Consider the following 18631-nt stretch of genomic DNA (forward strand, 5'->3'; position numbering starts at 1 on the left):
ACCATTAGAAACAATTATGGCACCTCTTTGGCAGGGCAAAGAGAAATTCATTAAATTACTGCTTCAAAAATGAGTTGCAACACTTTCCAATAGGGCCTAACGCTCATATTTAGAAAAAAGATATTTCTGTCCTCTAAAAGTACCTATGTAAACAATCTTATAGCCACACTTGCGCTAATAAACTTAAACTCATATGTATACAATTATATACATATACATATATGTACATGCAAAAAATAAGCAATCTAATAATTTATGTGATAATTGAATTCAATATTAATTTAACATATTATTTTTTATGTCAAAGTCAATCTGTGAAAGGCAAACTTCTTTACCCATATCTTGGGTCCAAAGCAATGGCTCTGGGATGTTCCATGGCTCCGGCTATTAGTGTAGTGCGTAGGGAACCATCTAGCTTGGCCACTTCAATTTGGTCCAGATTGCTGTCTATCCAGTATATGTTGCCCGCTATCCAGTCGACTGTCAGCCCTTCTGGGGTAGCCAAGCCATGCTCCACCACTACTTCGACTGCACTGACCCCTACAAAAAAAAAAAAAAAAAAAAAAAAAAGGAAATCAACTCTTGTACCCATTCAAGGAACATGTTAAGGACAAAGGAAAAGACCAGTGTATGAGCAGCACAGAGTTTTAAAGTATTTTATTAAGTTTGAAAGATATAGTGCAAATGTGTTATAAGGCACAAAGGAAACTAAGAAGGCTCCAAATTTAGAATTACTGAAATTTCCTATCAGAAAATTTTAATTTCTTAAGTCTTTTCAGTGGCAGTGAAAAAGAATTTTTAAAAAACTCTGAGGCGAACAACAATGTTTAGGGTTCAAAAAGTTATTTCTTGTTTCTGATTTTTGAAATAGAACACGGGTTTGGGGAATAATGATGCGCTAGTTAACATCATTACAATTTAGTTTCAGCATTGATCTTTAGGCGTAGAATAAAGAGGATCAAGTCTACCTGGGGCAATATGCAGTATAGCTTGTCAGCACCCACCTTCTTCTGAAGCATGATAGATAAGAGCTTTTACTGCACTTACCCTTAACAAAGATAAGTCCCAAATCATACTCCCCACTCCTCCCTGGCCCAAAAGACTTACAAGACATAGCATGTTTACAAATAACAGAAGAAGACATTAGTGAGGTCTAAATACAAATAAGCAATTTGATAATGCCCACCAATATCCTTACTCACTTCTAAATTTCTTTTGTAATTAAAGTAATTATTTAAAAAAAACCACTTTTTCTAATAGGACAACTCTTCATAGTTTATGACGTTGCTGGTGTTTTTGTTATATATTTTAATTTTTTTTTAACAGTTAACAATCTAAGCCCAAAGATCTAAATCCATCACTTGAAATCAGTCTCTTGCAATATGTGACAGGACATAAATTCACATATGATAATTATATTGTGTTATTACCATTTTTCCAAAATTGTAAAGGTGATTTAAGGAGAAATTTATATTTTGATAGAAACACCTGAGGTTTGGAATGCTACACAGATCCAACATTTTCAAAAAGATTATTACATATATTTATCTTATAGCCTCGCTACTTAAGCCTACATTAGCCAAAAGAGATAAGTCAAATTATGACAAAAAACATTTAGTTCATATTAGTGGTCTTTGTACCAATTCAGTGCTTGTTTATTTATTTTTTTTTTAATTTTTTTTCCAACGTTTATTTATTTTTGGGACAGAGAGAGACAGAGCATGAACAGGGGAGGGGCAGAGAGAGAGGGAGACACAGAATCGGAAACAGGCTCCAGGCTCTGAGCCATCAGCCCAGGGCCTGACGCGGGGCTCGAACTCCCGGACCGCGAGATCGTGACCTGGCTGAAGTCGGACACTTAACCGACTGCGCCACCCAGGCGCCCCTCAGTGCTTATTTAAATCTTGCTGACAGTAAAATAAAACAAAATATTTAAATAAATAAATAAAAATAAAACAAATAAAATAAAATAAAACTTTTTTTTAAATAAAACATTTCAACTCTCAAAATGTATCTACTAGTGTGTGGAAGGCAGTAGTTATTTCTTATAAGCAAATTTTTTCACCAATGCCCATGGAAAAGCTCATAATTTGAAAATGGTATGCATAGCACAGGCTTTTGCCATTTATTCCCCTCCCTCAACATATTTTCACACATGTACTTGACATCTATTGTTTTACATACATGAGGCAGGAGATAGAGAACCAACGTGCAAAGATTAATCAAAATCCCTTCAGATTACAGAATATTGTTTTGGAATTCTCACTAAAAAATTACCTCCACTTTCAGAAAGTTTGCCCCGATATATTCTGTCTTCTACAACATCTGTCCAATACAGTAAACTTTGATTGAAGTGAAAATCAAGAGCTATTGTGTTTCTCAACCCAGGAACAAGTAGACTGTAGTCTCTTTTATGCAGATCAATTCTTCTGATCTCATGGCGAATAGAAAAGATGATGAATGCTTCAAAAGGATCTGAAAATAAATTTATTTTTAATAGACTTATAAAAATATTTATATGCTTTCATAAGTAGAATAAAATACCTGAGGTCAAATCCAATTATTTAAAACCATAATTTATTATATAATTCTCTGTTATTAAAGGAGCAATTTCTTTTAATCTAACATTTAAAAGAAACTTGAAAAATGTAGGTTTACACGTATTCATTAAAATAAAGTATAAATACATTTTTATTCCTTAGATTTCCATACACCTGATTCTGATTAATGAATATAAGAATTATTGTAATTTCAAGACAAAAATAAGGGTTTTCCATTTTAGTGGAGCTTCAGGTGACAGTCCAAACCTCAGAAACATCAACATGGGAAGTGCTAAGAGTTGGCAAAACTAGTTCTGCTACTCTTAGCCCATCACATGCCTACAGATCCACAGAGGAAATATATCCAATAAAAGAGGATTCTGTAAGAGTTACATGCTTATGTATAGTTAGGGAGTATTCTCCATAAGAGGAGAGATGATGGCTTCCTCCACAGTCTGAAATGTACTAAAAGTATGCTATCCTTTTGGAAATGTATCAAGTCCTGTATAATTACTGCTGGGCATACTAATATGAGTTAGACATGAATTTTGCTTTATAAATACATATTTTGAGGGAGGGACCCAGGCTTACAAAGATTTGCCCCCATTTCCATTTAATGCAATTCCTTTGGGCTTTCCTTTAGGGCAATATGTTTTCCTAATTTAAGTCTAGGCACATCCTCTGAATGTAAGCTACTGTAATCATCTGGCTCAAGAGGCGGATGTGAAACCTAAATTAGGCTAATGAGTCTATGAACTTCTAGAAAAGATTTCAAGCTGAGGGTAAAGAGTGTCTTTTCTTTCAAGGTCACAGATCTCTAACTCTAGTATTGCCAGTGTCTATACCCTTGTAGTTTGTGTAAGTGTACTTGTGATATTGTTTTAAAACAGAAAAGAGCCACAAAGAATGAAGCAACAATGACCTGTGGTGATACTGTGTCCTAAGGATGTTCAAGTCCACAGTTGGAATTCTCCCTAAGACAAGTTCCTCCCTTCATACTCCCTATATATTTCCCATGCTTTGGATATATAATCTGATGCAGGTAACTATTCACTCAGTTTGGGCTGGGTTTTTGTCCACTACAACCAGGTTTACTGTTCTTATTAATTTTCATTCCTCGGAGAGGTGTATCCTGATCAACTTCCTAGTAAAGACCATTAGAAAAATTATATTTATTTATTTATTTTTAGAGAGAGAGAGAGAAAGGGAGAGCGTGCGCGCGCACACACACACACACACACACACACACACACACACACACACGAGCAGGGGAAGGGCAGAGAGAGGGAGAGAGATAATTCCCAGCAAGTGCTGTGAGCACAGAGACCAATGTGGGGCTCAAAGTCAGGAACCATGAGATCATGACTTGAGCTGAAAACCAAGACTCAGAAGCTTAACTGACTGACCCATCCAGGTGCCCAATAAAGGCCATTTTTTATTATTTTATATCTCCATAGCCTATTAATTCTCTTTGAAGTATATTTAAAATCACTATTTATTTGTTTTCATCTACCTTCTTCACTGGCTTAAATGCTTTATTGAAACAAGGATCTTGTTTGCCTTGTTCATTATGATGTCCCTAATACCTAGCACCAGGGAAGACATGATACATACCAGGTCTTAGATTTAGAACAGAGCTAACCGAGGCTGGCTGTCATGTCCTTGGTTTAGGGAATTCACTGGCCATTTTTTTCCACTGGACATGAATCTATTTTTTTAATAAGCTCTACCTAGAACATTAAATGAATGTGTTTTGAATGAATACAAGTGGAACAGACTCCATCTTAAGAAACTAGCTGATGGCTAGCATGGGAGAGAGCCCTGCCATGATCCACAGAGCCACTTACTTTAACCTGCAGCTGACTGCATAGTATAAGCAAGCCTGTTCAAGACCACAAAAACCAGTCAGTAGCCTGAGAACTTGTGAGCAGTAATTACGTATATTGTTGTGATCTTATAGGTATCGTGGTTATTTATTGCACAGTATTATGGTGTTTCTTGCAAAACATTACTGTGATAGTAGCCAACTGATAAAAATAGCAAACATATATTAAATAACTAGTGCCAAAGAGCTCCTGATAGAACAATTGCTCACAAAATTTTAAATCCAGAATTTAGAATTTTCTAAATAAAGAAAATGGTTCTTTTGGATGTACAGTTATTTAAAAGGGAGAATACCTAATTTTGGATCAGGATCCCTTGTATGAATCTGCTCTGGCTATGAAATAACTGCTCGCCTTAAAAAAGTCTTTATTTTTTTCAAAAATTGTCTTTACCTGCAGAATGGAGTTAATGACAACCTCCTTCCAATTTAACTTACACTGTTATCAGAATCCAATTAAATAATGTATATGAATTTTTTTAAAAAGCTCATAATCATCACAGTGAATGCAAATGTGGAGGTAAGTGTGAAGTAGTCAGAAAAAAATAGATTTGGAGTCAAAAAATAAGGGTTGAAAACAGAGCTGTTTACTGACTCACTGTGTAAGTTTGAGAAGTTTACTTAAACACTCTGATCCTCAATACTTTTTAATTTATAAAATATATACCATACTGACTTATCAGGATAATTGATCATTAAAAGTGCAGATGCTCAATATCTTAATAAATCTTTATTATAATATTAAATTTCAAAGATTACTCAAAGGAATAAGCAAAAGATATATTGTGTAAGAGAAAAGGTTGGAATGATAATATGCAAAAACAGTTGGATATTTCTTAGCATGTGCTGAAGCTAGTGATATTTCAGCTCTGAAGAGCTTCCCCATCCTTTGGCTTATAGTTTGCCTTTAGTCAAGTAGTAAATTAGAGGTGCAGCAGCCACTTGCTAGAGACATTTATATTTAATAGCTTTTAAAGGACATGGAGTTTCAAAATTGCAAAGCAATGATGTGCTGCCTCTTCCTTAGAAAACCACACTAGAAAAATCAAAAAAAAAAAATAAAAATAAAAAAAGAAAAGAAAAAGAAATGCAAGTTCCACCTTCACTAACACTGGAAGGAATGTTACCAAAACACCACAACATTAGAAGAATGCTGAATACATTCAAAGTATGGACAGTTTCTGAGAGATGATGCCTATAGCTGTGTGTGTGTGTGCATGTGTGTGTATATATATATACACATACATGTATAATGTATGTGTATATATATGTGTATATATATGTGTGTATATATATATATACGTATATATATGTGTGTGTGTGTATACATACATATATACATACATACATATATAATGCTGGCAGAACACAATTTTCAAAGGAGGTAGCGTAACTAAAGGGCAGATCCCATAACCACTTTTTGGGAAAAAAAGGATGAGAATAACACTCTGGCCTCAGAAACTTTTCTGAACCCATTGACACCATAAAGATTCATGAAGGTCTGAATGGAGAATCAAACAGGCATGCAATACATGAAGTGAAAGGAGCCAGGTTCAAAAGTCTATAGACAATATCATTCCATTTCAATGACATTTTGGAAAAGGTGAAACAATAGAGATAGAACAGTGGATGCCAGAGGTAAAGGGTGGGGAAGAACTGATGATATATTTTTAGACAAAAATCGCTAACCTTCCTACAGCTACTGAGAAGACAAAATAGAAAAAAAAAAAAAAAAAGAACAAATGCACACTGGCAGTAATAATGAAAAAAGATAAGGAGGAGTGCCTGGGTGGCTCATTTGGTTGAGTGTCTCACTTCAGCTCAGGTCATGATCTTGAGATTCATGGGTTTGAGCCCCGTGTCAGGCTCTGTGCTGACAGCTCAGAGCCTGGAGCCTGATTCAGATTCTGTATCTCTCTCTTTCTCTCTCTCTCTCTCTCTCTCTCTCTCTCTCTCTCTCTGTACCTCCCCCACTCATGCTCTGTTTCTCTCTCAAAAAAATGAATAAACAGAAAAAAAATATTTAAAAAGATAAGGAATCTAGGAATGGAATTATTAAGAAATATATAAATATTATATGAAGAAATTTTAAAACACTAATGAAAGAAATAAAGACTTCAAAAAATGGAAAGGCATACAGTATTATTAGATAGAAACAAAAGGAAACAAACAAACAAACAAACAAATGAAAACAATGTCCCAAAGATCTTGCTTCTGCCTGAATTAATTTATAAATTTCCTGTGATGAAAAAAAAATGACAAATACTTTTCTTTAAAAATAATACTAGATAATTCTAAAGTTTACATTAAAAAAGTGTGAGTCACCAGGACAACTCTAGGGTAAATATATAATAATGATTAACTTCAACAAATATTAAGATATATTATTATATCAATAAAAAGTATTTGGTACTGACCCATATCTAACTTGAAAGCTGAGAAATATGGTAGTTTTAGGGTACCTGGAGAAGAAATGAAGTTGGAAGATTTTGATTTAATGCAAAAATATCTAGATAGCTTAATAATTTTGATATAATAAATGGCACTATGAAAGCCTTGGAAGTAAACATAGAATAATTATTTTTAGAACTCTTGAATGAAAATGGCCTTTGTGCATTTGGCAAAAATCATAGAAGAAATAAAGAAAAGGATGGTGTTTATTAAAAATTTTTTTTAATGTTTTTATTTATTTTTGAGACAGAGAGAGACAGAGCATGGACGGTGGGAGGGCCAGAGAGAGAGGGAGACACAGAATCTGAAGCAGGCTCCAGGCTCTGAGCCATCAGCCCAGAGCCCAATGCGGGGCTGGAACTCACGGACCGTGAGATTGTGACCTGAGCCGAAGTCGGCCGCTTAACCGACTGAGCCATCCAGGCACCCCAAGAATGGTGTTTAATATACATTAAAAATTGTAGGAGAAAAATAATGTAAAAAAGTCAAAAGACAAATGACAAACCTCACTGAACATATGCAATATAATAAATGACTAAATTCTTTAAGATATATGAGCTCCCATTTATTGATTATAAAATACTCAAATAAATAAGAGACCAAATGTATTAAACAGATAATCCAGAGAAAGGAAAATCTGAACAACTTTTAAATTTTAAACTAATTTCTCTCATAAAATGATAAATGAATTTTAAATCATTAAAATGTTGGTGAAGACCCTATATTGATTAAAATGTAGGCAAAAGACATTCTGATGTATTGATAATGGAAGTATAACTTGTTATAACCATATAGAGAGCCACTAGGCAACAGCCATCACAAGAGATACATCTATATGCATGTACATACACACACACGCGCGCGCGCGCACACACACACACACACACACACACACACACACACCTTGACCAACTAAGTCTGTTTGTAAGGAATTACTCTAAAGATATAGTTTTGCCTATTTAAAAATGGCAGATGGCTAAGGAAATGCTCTCCAATATTATTTGTGGTAGCAAAATACTAGAAACAACAGAAATGTTTACCAATAGATAGCTGGCAAAATAACTTATGGTACAGTCATATACTATAAGATAATGGGGCCACATAAATTAATGTGATTGATATAGATGTACAGCTACTGAATAATTCCAAATATTTTGTAATTTGAAACAGGAAGATATAAACAATGCAAAATCGATGCTACCATTTAAATTAAAAAAATATTTTTCTAGACCTACATGAAGGTGAAGCATAGAATATATCTTGTTGTCTTAATGAGGGAATGCTGTTACCTCTGCCATGGAAATTGGAGACCGGGGTTCAGAAGTGGGGAGAAAACTTTCACTTCATTTTGTTTTGATACAAATTTTTAGTACATAGATTTTCTACTAAGATTTTTAATAATAAAAATTCAAACTAGTAATAGATGGAATTAATACTTCCCACTTTTTAGAAACACTCACAAATAAATAAAAATTGTTTGGCCATGACATATACATTAAGCAAAGAATTTCAGTATGACAAATACTAGGTACTGTGTTTCTTCCCTTCAAAAGAACTGGTATTTCCACTATGGCCATATTTAAGAGATCATTAACTGCTCTTATTTTCATGTTCTATTTGGGAAAATACATTCTCCTGAACCCAAAACTACTGACTTATTTGTTACAACTGAATTTATAAAGGAATTCTACAACAGAAGACCTGGATTCTCCACTTGCCTCTGCTACAAATAAAGAAAAGCACTAAAGCCCACAAGCAGGGGAGAGGCAGAGAGAGAGAGGGAGAAAGAGAATCCCAAGCAGGCTCTGCACATCAGCACAGAGCCTGACATGGGGCTTCAACTCACAAACCATGAGATCATGACCTGAGCCAAAATCAAGAATCAGATGCTTAACCAACTGAGCCGCCCAGGTGACCCTTGTTGTCTTGATTTTTAAAATAAAAGATACTTTTGGTGATACACGATCTAAAGTTTCATTTGTAAAGAGTCTTGAATTATTAATTTCATTATTAATGAAGCAATATTAATATTAACCAAAATACACTTTAAGGAAATAGCTTTTGTAGAAATAAAAAGTTCTCTATTATATGATAAGAAAAATAACAGATAAAATAAAACTCTTAAAATGGTGTGTGCCTTAATAATATAGGCTAAAATACATATAAAACAAAATCAAATAGAGAAATTGATAAATCCATAATCATATTGTGATGTATTTAACCACAATTCCTACACAAAAACCGATATGAAAAATAATAACACAGATGATTTAAACAACAAAATAAACAAAAAGCTCACTCTACCAGAAATGTATAGAAAGCTGTACTTCAAAACAGAAGACATATTCTCTTTTTTTTTTTTTTTTTAATTTTTTTTTTCAACGTTTTTATTTATTTTTGGGACAGAGAGAGACAGAGCATGAACGGGGGAGGGGCAGAGAGAGAGGGAGACACAGAATCGGAAACAGGCTCCAGGCTCCGAGCCATCAGCCCAGAGCCTGACGCGGGGCTCGAACTCACGGACCGCGAGATCGTGACCGGGCTGAAGTCGGACGCTTAACCGACTGCGCCACCCAGGCGCCCCAGAAGACATATTCTCTTTAAGCATACATGGAATGCAACAAAACAGTCATATACTAGTCTCTAAAGTAAGTCTCAAGAAATAGCAAACAATCAACCTAATAATGGACACCCACTCTGAGCACAATGGAATTAAGTTAAAAATCAATTATAAAGACTGCTAAGCTCTTCATATGTTTTAACACTAAAAATAATTACTGAACAATTTCTTGCCTAATAAGACCTCAATAAAGAATTCTGAAATAAAGATATGATGGCAATAAATGAATAGATAAAAAAAATAAACAATTTAAATTAATGAAATAGAGAATCAGTTCCTGAATGGTAATGTAAGGATCCCCAAATCCTCTCCTTCATAAAAACAGTGAAAACACTGGAAAAATGGTTAAAATCATCTTTTTTTCTGAACTCTAGAAATTAACCAAAATCTAATAACAATCCAATGGGTGTTTATTTAAGAAAAACTGCTGGGCCACCTGGGTGGCTCAGTTGGTTAAGCATCTGACTTTGCTCAGGTCATGATTTCACTGTTCGTGAGTTCAAGCCTCATGTTGGGCTCTGTGCTGACAGCTTAGAGCCTGGAGACTGCTTCAGATTCTGTGTCTCCCTCTCTCTCTGCCCCCCACCCGCTCACGATCTCTCTCTCTCAAAATAAACATTAAAACAATTTTTTTAAAAGAAAAACTGCTGAATATCAGTACAAATTGCAAATTATGTGGTGTTTCAACATGTACCAATCCCATCCCCCTTTCCTTAGTTTCATAGTAGATTTAAAAACAAACAGTCCAGAAGTTCCCAGAGGGGAAAGATGGATTTGAAGCTCCCCCAAAAGCCCAATCTCCAGAGAACTGTTCAATGGAAGAATGGACCTTTCAACAAGATGTGCTGGGGGAGCTGGATTTCCACATCCCAAAGAATGAAGTTGGAACCTCACACCATTTAGAAAAATTAAAATGTATTATAGACCTAAATATAAGATCTAAAATGATACAACTAATAGAGGGATACTTAGTGACCTTAGATTAGGCAAAGACTCTGAATAGGCATTTCACTCAAAAGCCTATAAAAATGATCAAAAGGCACATGAAAAGATGCTCAACACCATTAGTCATCAGGGAAACACAAAACAAGCACAGCAAAATACCCCTTCACACCCCCTAGGATGACTATAATAAAAAAGATGGACCATATTGACTGATGGCAAGATTGTGTAGAAATTGGAGCCCTCATGCACTCCTGGCAGTTCTAAAATGAAGCAGTCACTTTGGAAAACACTTTGGCAGTTGCTCAAAATGTTAAACAGTGACCTACCATATGACCCAACAATTCCACTCTTAGTTCTATACACAGGAGAAATGAAAATGCATGTCTGCACAAAAACTATGAATATTCATAGTATTCATATAATCAAAGAATAAAAACAATTCAAATGCTCATATCCTGATGAATGGAAAAACAAAATGGTATATTAATACCATAAATATATTATTCAGCGACAAAAGTAAATGTAATGTATGGTAAAACATGAATGAACCCTGAAAACATTATGCCACATGAAAGAAGCCAGGCACAAAAGACCACATGGTGTATTATTCCACTGGTATGAAATGTCCAGACTAGGCAAATCTATAGAGACAGAAAACAGATTTTGAGGTTGCCAGGGGTGAAGTAGGGTTTGAGTGAGAGTGATTTTAAATACATATGGGGTTTGTTTAAAGGAGGGATTAAAATATTTAGAATATTTTATTCTAAATTCCATAGTGGTAATGGTTACACTACTGTGTGAATATACTACCAACCACAGAATTGTGCACTTTAAAAGAATGAATTTTATGGTATATAAATTATATTTTAATCCATCTGTTATAAAGAAAAAGAAATATATTACATGTTGTTTAAGAACACAAACTATGACAGAACAGGTACCCCATTTCACATAAGTAGTGTTCTCAGGGGATGAAAGAATGGATGAACAGAGGGCTTCAGAGTAATCTAATGTTTCGTCAACTTTACAAAATGATTTATATCATAAACAACCTGAAAAAAACTGAAAACATTTCAGTATCCTAAAATATTAGCTGTGAATATGTTATTCTCAATATGTTTGAAAGATTTCATAGGGGCGCCTGGGTGGCGCAGTCGGTTAAGTGTCCCACTTCAGCCAGGTCACGATCTCGCGGTCTGTGAGTTCGAGCCCCGCGTCAGGCTCTGGGCTGATGGCTCCGAGCCTGGAGCCTGTTTCGGATTCTGTGTCTCCCTCTCTCTCTGCCCCTCCCCCGTTCATGCTCTGTCTCTCTCTGTCCCAAAAATAAATAAAAAACGTTGAAAAAAAAATTAAAAAAAAAGAAAGATTTCATAAAATGAAAGGTGATTGAAAACATACATTTTTTTTTGAATTTTTAAAAACATTTTATTTTTAAGTAATTTCTACACCCAGAGTGGAGCTTGAACTCACAACCCTGAGATCAACATAAAACATCTCCACTAACTGAGCCAACCATGTGCCCCCGAAACATTTCTTGTTTACTCTGAACAGTGACTGTTACCTTGACTACTTGGTTAAAAATTCCCAAAGGCTTTTCAAATTATTGTATTTAATATAGTCATTTTCTGTTGAGAATACAGTTGATGAATATTTACAGTTGATTACACTTGACTATAATAAAGCAGTTTTCCAATAAAAAATCAAAGTGTAAATATTCAAATTATTTCTATTTGAACTCTGGATCTTGATAACTTCTCCAAGTACCTCTACTTTTCAGATTTCAGTTAGTTTATTAAATTATTATTTCCTTTTTGAGAAAATAAAAAAAAAAACTGTAGTGAATAATCCAATATGGAATTTCATAAACTAGCAGGAAATCATGAAGAAGAATTTGTCATCTTGAAAGGTCACAGATGATAATGAGCAGAGTATATGAAAGACATGGTAAAATAAAGCAATACATGTGAAAGTACTTTATACATTCTCAGTCACTATTTATTTACTACCATTACTAATGATGAAAACAATGATATGGTGCTTGGAATGGAAACCCACATTGGAGGATAATGAAAGATTAGGTTGGAGAGAGAAAATAAATGAAAATGAAGACGGCTCTAAATAGGAGACTGAAGAATTGAACGTTCTTTCTGTAAATAATTGAGAGTTACTTAAAATCGTGGATAGAGACTGATATGTAAAAGTGTCATTGTACTAAAATAAAGAAGTGGATCGCCAAATTATAAACTAGCTTTATTCCTTTGAGCTCTTCACCTTTATTTACCATTATTCCACAAGGTAGCCATCTGCTTATCATTACTTCATTCTTCTTTCTTTCACTTCTTATTCTTCACTATACTTCTGACCTCTTTCCATTAATTCTCATCTTCCAGATTTGAATTTCCCTCTCTCTTTTCAAGAAAAATACCTCATCCCTTCAAGTTTCAATATTCTTCTTACAAACTAAAGAAACAGAAGATGACAACAAAGAGGCCAGAGAGAGGACTGCCATCATCATTACAACATTTTTAACTCCTGGCTGGGATGGTGGTACAAATGCTACCAATCGGAGAAGGAGGACTGTGTCCAGAAGATATTGTATAGAAAAAATTAGGACATGGGGAAAGGGGCCAGCAAAGAACTGGGAAGTCAAAGGTAAGTTCAGGTTGTGAGCCCTGAACCAGGAGAAAACTGGAACCACTGACAGGACAAAGGATAAATGAAAGACAAGGGAAAGAGTACATTTCAGCCAACTCATTTTAAGGTGACTTGGTGATATCTGAAGAAACAGAACAGGACAGTAGGAAAGACAGTAGCTGGAAATATAAATGCCACAGTTATCAGATCCGAGGTGGTAAAGGAAGATCTCCAACAGATCATTTAGGGGTAGATGAGAATTAAGGTTTCAGTAGTGGGCACAGTGCACCAACAGGAGATCACCACATTTATGCAGCTTTGTGTTTGTAAAACTGTGGATTACATCCATAATCTCCTTTAATAAAAAAGGATATAAATTGAATTGAAAAATAATTTTTTTTCTAAAGAATACACAATATTCTATTCTGGCATCTGATATAATTTCCACAAAATATTTTGTGGTTTGGTTAACAAAAATTTGATAAGAAAACACATATTTATTTAAAAAAAATCTCCTTGTTCTTAGAAATTTAAGGAAAATATATAGCACATATAAAAATTTATCCTATTCTGAAGAGCTAGTAATTTGTTGGATGAGAGAAGATAAGCATACAAAAAAATTCATTACACCCAAGGCAATATATACTGGGAAAAGTATTTTTTGCTTCTTATTTTTGCTCACTTCTCCATTGGTGAAGTGTCCCTGACACCTGATTTCCACTCAGGTCATGATCTCGTGGTTTCTGAGTCCAAGCCCTACACTGGGCTCACACTAACTGTGTGGATCCTGGGATACTCTCTCTCTCCCTCTTTACCTCTCTCTCTCTCTCTCTGTCTGTCTCTCTCTCTCCCTCCCTCCCTCCCCTGCTTGCACACTATTTCTTTCTCTTTCTCTTTCTTTCTCTCTCTCTCTCTCTCAAAATAAATCAATAAACTTAAATGAAATAAAAATTAAAAAAAACATCTTGAAGCTGTTGTTTTCTTTCTTAGTGGAGGTTACCATCTTTTGCCTGAAAAACCTTTTAACGGGTTTCTACATTAAATATATTTTTTTAGAATCTAAGAATAGAAATATAAGAGAATAAGAACCAAGAAAAAATTTGGTGGGGAAATCTAACCTAATTCAGGCTAAGAGAAAATAAGAAGGAATGCTTTAATATTCTTTCCAATGTAACTAGAAGTATGCTGTATATTTGCAAGTTGTCTACCTAACAGAAAAGAAACTAGAAATTAAAAAAAAAAAAAAAAAAGAACGAAATCAGCAGCAATATTCTGGTTGTTCCTAGTATAAAGAAACCAATACTTCATTAGAGGTGATTAATACATCACATATTAAACAGGAATTGGTAAAATAAAGTACTGAAATGCCAAGAAAAATTAGATTTGCAGATATATTAAATAAAAACTCAGGATCATAAAAACAGTATTTATGGAAATCTTTATATTTAACTAACAAGATGTTAGGAATGAACTTCAAGAAAACAGAATCAGTTCAGCAATTCAGCAAAAGACATATTGCAAAGAATTTCGGAAGAAAGGAGTTGAGATATATAAGAAAGTATGAAAAAGAAACTACAGAAGATTCAAGAGAAAAAATGTTGGGGAGTCACGGCTCTAATTTGAAGCATAAAGAATACTATTATTCTTTACTTTTAAAATGTCAAGAAGAATAATCACAGGTATTTCATTCAATAGAAAGGACACATTTTAAAAGCAGGGACTCAACTCAAAAATGATGGGAAAAAGTAACAAAAGAAGAGCAAGGAAAAAGAAATTTTATTTTCAAAGTCCAATGGTTAATGGTTAATTCATTTTTATTGAACTCTGAATGTACTAAAAGTTTTTAAAAAAGAAAGGAAGTGAATAAAATACAGAATAAATCCTTTTTTATATAAGAAAATTGGTTTAAATAAAAAATAATCTTCAATAGCTAACAAAACCTGTATTGTCTGTAATAATATAAATGCTGACAATGCTATTTGGTATACTATATGTTTCAGGAAGGTAAAAATTATGATCAGGTTAAATTCTCCATGTAAGAAAGCTCCATATTATCTTTAAAAAGTAAAATATACCTTTGCTTCCCACTGAAATTATAATAAACAAAGCAGGTGTGAAATACAGCAATCTTAGCAGTGAGAACTGACATAGTACTGGTAGAGTCTCTATCTGATCTGAGAACAGAAGGAGCCAATTACATTAGGAGAATTACTTTGTACCTGGTCACTTACTTTCAAATGTTGAATTATTTTAATATTGAACATGAGTTTTTATTGATTTCATAGAACACAAAAGCAGTAAAATAAGTCAATAATTTTGTCATCTGTATCCAAAAACCAGTTATGGGGCAATTCTCAGGTAAAATAGGATTATAAATATATCTGAGGTAAAATTTGGTCTACTATTTCCCCAATCAAAACATGTTCATAAATAAAATGACTATTATCATTACAACAAATTGTTATTATTTTTGAAGCCTCTCATGCCAATTACTTTGTACAAGATTCTTAAAGGAGAAAGTCACATAAATGTCTGCTAAACTTTTGCCTCTAGGCATTTTTAACAGCCAGAAGAAACAACCACAAAACAGCATTTGATATAAAAGGATGAAGTAACTTAACATTCTCTGAAAAAATATAATGCTTCTGATTGCATACTATTTTTCTAGAAATGGACTGAATATAATGTAAAACATAAAAGAAAAATCTATAACTTGATTTTTGACTTCAAGATGCTTATTTCATCAGAGAGATAAAGAATAGAAGATAGATGGAAATACAAAGCAGCAAATTAAAAATGTGGACACATATTTTCATGGACAATATTTTCATATATAAAAAATATATATATATATATATATATATATATATATATATATATATATATATTCTAGACATAGAAAGGAGAAAAAGAGAACAAACACATTTGAAAGAATATTCCCTTAAAGAAGTTCGGCTTACAAGTCTTAAAGAATATCCAGGAATTTGAGACACCTGGGTGGCTCAGTTGGTTAAGCGTCTGACTTCAGCTCTGGTCTTGAACTCATGGTTTGTGCGTTGGAGGCTCGTGTTGGGCTCTGTGCTGACAGCTCAGAGCCTGGAGACTACTTCAGATTCTGTGTTTCTCTCTATCTCTGCCCCTCCCCCACTTTCACTCTATCTTTCAAAAATAAATAAACATTAAAAAAAAAAGAATATCTAGGAATTTTAGAGATTAAGAGGGGGAGGTACAATCTAAGTGGAAGGAACAAACTGAAAAAAGCTTATGATGTATAGGTTCTTAGCAGTCTGATGAAGCCTGTTTACCACTTATCAGAAAGTTTTAAAAAGCACAAAAACTGTAAGAAAAAAGTAAAAAAAAAAAAGTATACATAGATATAGGAATCAAATACTGTATATTGAAAAGCAGTTACCAATATTAAACAAAAAAACACTTCTGGATGTAGTAATATACCTGCTTTTTATTAATGTATTTGGTAACAGATTGAGCAGTGGGTCTAATGATTCTCATTGTTAAAGTAACAGTGGTTTCCAAAGCCTGAACATATATGATATTTTAAGATATCAGCAACAACTTTACCGTGATGTGAATGCCTATTACTTCAAATGGAGACACACAGTTGTTGCTAATAATTAGTGTTAACTTTCAATGGGACATTGAAGAAAATAAAGGTGTAATATTTTCTCCAACAACATTCATGGGCCCCTTCAATTCTCTCCACGGACTCTCAATGTTCCACACTCAGCTAAGTCTCTGGAGAAGATAGTGAAAAGCTGTCATTCATTAAGTACCTAATGGGTGTTGGGGCACAGTGGCAAGTACTCCAGGTTATTGTTGCAACATGCTATAATGGAGACATTGTTATCATGGCCACAGATACTTGAAAGATTAGAAAAGTGAGGCTCAAGCAGTTTTATGTAGCCTGACCAGGGTCACAAACATAATGAATGACAGCTGTAGGATTAAAGTTCAAAAATCAGGTTCCAGAGTCTCTGCTTATTTTTCCCACGGTGGAATCAGACCTACAGATCAGCAGAACGTTCTAAATGGACACTTAGAAGATGAACACAGCCAGAGGACAAAGTTGATTTTAAGAGTAGAGGAAATTGGAAGTATGGGCCAGGACCAGACTTCTGGAGGGTTCTAAAATCTTGCGAAGAGAAATAAAAGTAAATATTTTGGACAATACAAAAACAAGCCTTTAGGGAGGATGATGATGGAAGTAGTATTTCAGAAAGGAAGAAAACAATCTGATGGACTGTAATTATAAGGACTACAGTAATATACTCTGTTCAGAAGATTTTGGAGTATATCTAAAATGACATATTACTATACTTAAATGCCTATTTAAAATCAGTTGAATCCTTTGTTAATTCGCTAAAGGTGTTTTGGATTATTTTCTCAAGATCTGTTCTAAAATATAACAAGATACACAACTCACAAAAATCAGAAAAGCACTTGGTATTCTTCAGCCTAATGAAACACACATCTACTTACCAACACTTGTGCAACTTTCACCATCCACATCCAGCTTCCACCCTTCATAGCATGAGCACTTGACTGTGTGCTTGTGCTGCTCACACACTTGACTGCACTTCAGATGATTGCTACAATAATCTATAATTTCACACGTTTTATTGTCTTTGCTTAGTCGAAGTCCTTCAGGGCAGGAACAGACAATTCCTCTTCCAGGCACAACAGAACAATGATTGCTACAGCCTCCATTGTTTAGTGAACATTCATCTATAAAAGGAGGGGAAGAGATTACAGAGCATTATCAATTGTTTTGCTCAATAAAATACTAATCATTGAACTCCATTCTCTAAGGCTGGAATTACAGCAAGGATATTATACATGAATAGAGAAAAGCTGCCTGGATTTTTTTTTTCAGGGATTGGGGTAAGCATGATAAAATATTTCATCGAATAACCAAATTCTATATGATAAGAACTGGGAATGGAAGGTTTTCATTTGTATAAAACTATAGAGTACACTTTGTTTTACCCCACAGATGTAAAGTGTGTTCAATGTTTCTTTCTATTATTACTGGAAAGATTATTCTGAGACTTTCAACAGTTACACCAAACCAGTTGCTAAGTTCTCCCCAAAGGAAATACATTGATCTGAAATTTAGACTTATCTCAGTGCTTATAAACAGGCATACACATATATGTGTAATATATACATATAATATAATGTAATATATATATGTGTGTGTGTATATATATATATATTTCTACATCTATAGTCTGATTCATAATGATAATGCAGGATGGGTTAGTTTGCTCTTTACTGGTTAAAGCCATTTATTTAATTATCCATTCTACCCTATATATTGGGTATTATGATTAATTCAAAGAGGCCATGAAAGCATTATAAATAATATACATACACACAAAAAAGTAGACTTAATATTTTGAGTGAAATAATGAGCAACTAGTATTTATTACATGGATAATATGATCGGTTTATAAAGAGAGAGACCATTTTTTTTGTAGTACTTATAACTGAGAATTGCATTAGATGTATTTCAGATTCTCTTACATTATGAAATTGTAA

The 18631-nt window shown here is 34.0% G+C and overlaps 1 protein-coding gene across 4 annotated transcripts in view; it reads right to left on the minus strand.

The window, feature by feature from the left end:
- The window catches only part of LRP1B (LDL receptor related protein 1B), a 1907075-nt gene that overhangs the window by 627296 nt on the left and 1261148 nt on the right, over positions 1-18631 (minus strand). For all 4 annotated transcript variants that reach the window (XM_086718488.1, XM_025932005.2, XM_086718489.1 and 1 more), the window contains exons 23-25: positions 17570-17815; positions 2278-2475; positions 336-540 (exon numbers count right to left, since the gene is read on the minus strand). In XM_086718488.1, the coding sequence (XP_086574614.1) occupies positions 336-540; positions 2278-2475; positions 17570-17815 (649 nt within the window). The remainder of the gene's footprint in view (positions 1-335; positions 541-2277; positions 2476-17569; positions 17816-18631) is intronic.

This window comes from Puma concolor, chromosome C1 (assembly GCF_028749965.1).
Source record: "Puma concolor isolate L17-30 chromosome C1, mPumCon1.1.hap2, whole genome shotgun sequence".
NCBI classification, from domain to species: domain Eukaryota; kingdom Metazoa; phylum Chordata; class Mammalia; order Carnivora; family Felidae; genus Puma; species Puma concolor.